General features: G+C 39.0%; 1 protein-coding gene across 1 annotated transcript in view; it reads left to right on the top strand.

Annotated features, from left to right (window-relative positions):
- The first annotated feature begins 2,702 nt into the window (after window positions 1–2,702).
- The window catches only part of LOC138867065 (uncharacterized), a 2,062-nt gene continuing 189 nt past the window's right edge, over window positions 2,703–4,575 (top strand). Inside the window, exons 1-3 of the mRNA XM_070141497.1 lie at window positions 2,703–2,726; window positions 3,584–3,619; window positions 3,755–4,575. The exon at window positions 3,755–4,575 is cut by the window's right edge and continues 189 nt beyond it. Coding sequence (XP_069997598.1) covers window positions 2,703–2,726; window positions 3,584–3,619; window positions 3,755–4,575 — 881 coding nt within the window. The remainder of the gene's footprint in view (window positions 2,727–3,583; window positions 3,620–3,754) is intronic.

The following is a 4,575-nucleotide window of genomic DNA, read 5'->3' as shown; positions in this document are numbered from 1 at the left end:
GGACTTAGGAGCGGCAATGCACGGCCTGCTCACTACTCCCGTGAGCTGGGCTTAATTATCAGAAGTGCATATATGTTTTATTTTATTTTATTTATTAACTTAATTTGTGCGTATGTGCACTTGATGCAGACATATTCATTCCCGCACATGCTCTAAGTACTACGCCTATGCTCATTCCCACGCATATGCATATGCAAGCATACACATTTATTCTTGTATCTATGCTTATGGATATGGATACTTATTCTTACGTTATAAATAACTACATACATGTCCATCATAGTCTGACCTAGTTATATGTTCACATCGCCTGTCCGTTTATGCGCTTGTTATATGTTATTGATAAGTGAGTGAGTATACATGAGTGTATACTCACCCGTGTATATGTAAACACCCCTTTTTGCATACCTCGCAAACCTACCTATCATTATACATACGCATGTATCTATCCCTGCATGTGCTCATGCATCCGTATATGAGCACATACATTTGCAGCATACACTAGTGCCCCCCCCCCTTTACATATGTGTATATATCTGTACTTGCTTTACATATAACTACCTCTACGTACATACATACGTACTTACATACATACATATACTTAATTATTTATCCACCTTCCTACATCCTGCACACACCTATATACGTATACCTTTACGTATACACATATAAATACCTACATATGTCTACCTATATATTCACCCACGCATACACATAAACACGCACATTATACATACCTATATACACATACACATATATACATGCTTATATACACATGTAAATGTACACATTCATGCATGAATATATACACCATATGTACAATTTGCATATTTACGCCTTTAAACCCATGTATACCCTCATGTATAAGCACGGAACATACCCATATATAATGTACTCTATCCCAAAGCTATATGGAACCTTATAGCCTTACGTAGACAACAGCAGCATACATACCCATGTATCCGCACATGAATTTAAACTCGCCTACACTCATATGAACCTGTACACATATATACGCATGTACATGCGCACATATGCACCTGCGCACTTTCGTGCCTACGCGCTCATACTCGCGCACGAACGTATGAACAGTCTGCATAGGGGCACACACGCACTCCATTATAATGAGCCCATGCATTATAATGTCCTTAAATTGTAGTGTTGCAGCAGAGGAATTGAGGGAAGGATGCGGGTGGTGTGGGAGGATTTAGGATGGTATTGGAGGGGGTAAGGATGGGGTTTGGGATAAAGGGAGTTATAAGGGTGATTTTGTATCTGGCAATTTTTCGGAGCGGCGTCGCATTCCTTAGCTGTTGTTAAGCCTAACGGGGTGCGGCCTCGGCTGACCGCAGGTCATAGGGTCGGCGTCTGGCGCTCATCTGAGGTGCCAAAGCTTGAATTATGCTTTATTATTACTTGATTAAGCAGGCGTTTCTTCTGTCGAATGTCAGATGATACTTTACGCTTTATGGGAACCATTTTTAACTTACCTGATTTTGTGATGTACTGTACTTACATACTGGCCGTTGACTGTTCCTTAGCAAATCTACTTGAGTGGAAACTGAAATGCCCGCGCGGTTGGCACTGTTACTCGGCGACCTGTGGCACAGGTGTTGCTTATCATTTCCTAATGCTTTCGTAATTTGGTATACTTTTCATGGGGGGAGATTATTATTATTATTTTCTTTTCACTGATTCTGAATATTGAGGCACTCTCGATGAACTAATGAACTTCTCAAACACTGTAATGAATCCCAGTATTCCTAATTGGCACTTTCTGGCACTCCTGTTGGTTTAAAAAAGTCCGCGTACGTATGGTCCGATAATACATTTTATAAACTTGTGAGGTTATCAGATGAATTATTATTTCTATTTTGGTTGGATTATATGCTCTATACATTCACGATTTTCTCTCTCCTATGTAGCACTATCACAGATCACTTTGGACACGTAATTTTAGCACTTAATAACACTGATCAGAAGAACGACTCCACTCTTACTCATTGCCAGATACATCCATATATATATATATATATATATATATATATATATATATATATATATATATATATATATATATATATATATATGAATGTATGTATAGATGTATATATATATATATATATATATATATATATATATATATATGTGTGTGTGTGTGTGTGTGTGTGTGTGTGTGTGTGTGTGTGTGTGTGTGTGTGTGTGTGTGTGTTTGTGTGTGTGTGTGTGTATGTAGATATAAACATATATCTGTGTGTGTCCATCTATATACATGAATATATATGTATAAGTATATATATGAATATATATACATATATATATATATACACACACATACATACATATATATACATTTATATGTATATATACATATACATATATATATATATATATATATATATATGTGTGTGTGTGTGTGTGTGTGTGTGTGTGTGTGTGTGTGTGTGTGTGTGTGTGTGTGTGTGTGTGCGTATGTAGATATAAACATATATCTATGTGTGTCCATCTATATACATGAATATATATGTATAAGTATATATATGAATATATATACATATATATATACACACATACATATATATATATATACATATATATGTATATATACATATACATAAATACATTCATATATGTATGTATGTATTTATGTATACATATATATAGATATAAACATACATTCCGCGACTACACCTGAACTGCCAATGGCAATGTTTAAGAACGTCAACGTCAGTAAATTGTTTTCATCTCATCGTAAGTTTCCTGTGTTGTGCAGCCATTGAAGCATAAAAACCTGATCACTACAGCTCCCTCACCGCTGTAAGAACAAATATGCTATGAGTTCAGAACTGAAAATAAATATAACCTATAGAGATGTGTATCATTATACAAATGGATATTCAGCCTCTTAGGATAAGCGGAAGTAGGTCAGGATGAATATTTGATGGGCGCCATTCGTGCCCATGTATATATATACATATATATATATATATATATATATATATATATATATATATATATATATATATATATATATATATATATATATATATATTATATATACATGTGTATGTATATGTATATAGATGTATATATGTGCAAATGTATATGTATATGTGTGTGATATATGTCCACATATATATGTATATATATACACATACATATAGATGAATACACATATATATGTACATATAAATATATATGTATATATATATATATATATATATATATATATATATATATATATATATATATATATATATATATATATATATATATATATATATGCATATATACATATGCATATATACATATGCATATATATATATATATATATATATATATATATATATATATATATATATATATATATATATATATATATATATACATATATATACACGCACACGCATATATTTGTTTTATTAATAAGCATGAATGAAAAATCCGAAAGGGAAAACTGCGGCAACCTTCGAATACTTTGGAGTGGGAAACGTCAGGGAGGAGAGGGAAGGCAGCGAGAGGGGGGAGGCGGGAGGGAAAGGTGACCGATATAAAAGCTGACACATTACAATTCATCAACAAGTTGGTAAGCGGCTTCACCTCAGCTAGCATCGCCATGGTGAGAACAGTTCATGAAGAGACGGTCTCTGTTTCCTTTTTCTTTTGCATTTTCGCAGCCGCTAATGAGCTGAACTGACGCAGCAGAGATTTAAAAATTTCAGCGCGAGTTTGATCCTGATATTGTTTCTTCCAGAAAACTGCTCTGATTGCCGTGTTGGCGGCCACCCTGGCGGTCGCCAGCTGGGCTGCTCCGGAAGCCAGCGGAGGCTATGGCTCTGGTGGAGGTGGAGGAGGCTCCTTCGGTGGGGGAGGAGGCCATGGCATCGGTGGGGGTGCAGGAGGCTCCTTCGGTGGAGGAGGAGCAGAGGGATATGGCTCTGGAGGAAGAGGAGGAGGACTTGGCTCCGGAGGGGGAACTGCGACCATCAACTTCAATCTTGGAGCACCTAAAGGCTCGTCTGGCGGAGGCCTCGGAGGTGGATACGGAGGCGGTTCCAGCGGAGGATTTGGCGGAGGCTTCGGAGGTGGATCTGGAGGTGGATACAGTGGCGGTTCCAGTGGAGGCTTCGGAGGTGGACACGGAGGCGGTTCAAGTGGAGGATTTGGCGGAGGCTTCGGAGGTGGTTCCTCAGGCGGATACAGTGGAGGTTCCAGTGGAAGCTTCGGAGGTGGACACGGAGGCGGTTCAAGTGGAGGATTTGGCGGAGGCTTCGGAGGTGGTTCCTCAGGTGGATACAGTGGAGGTTCCAGTGGAAGCTTCGGAGGTGGACACGGAGGCGGTTCAAGTGGAGGATTTGGCGGAGGCTTCGGAGGTGGTTCCTCAGGAGGATACAGTGGAGGTTCCAGTGGAGGCTTCGGAGGCGGTTCCAGTGGAGGCTTCGGAGGTGGACACGGAGGCGGTTCCAGTGGAGGATTTGGCGGAGGCTTCGGAGGTGGTTCCTCAGGTGGATACAGCGGTGGTTCCAGTGGAGGCTTCGGAGGGGGACACGGAGGCGGTTCCAGTGGAGGCTTCGG

Source organism: Penaeus vannamei, chromosome 28 (assembly GCF_042767895.1).
Source record: "Penaeus vannamei isolate JL-2024 chromosome 28, ASM4276789v1, whole genome shotgun sequence".
Taxonomy (NCBI): Eukaryota; Metazoa; Arthropoda; class Malacostraca; order Decapoda; family Penaeidae; genus Penaeus; species Penaeus vannamei.
This window is presented reverse-complemented; position numbering and strand designations above follow the sequence as displayed.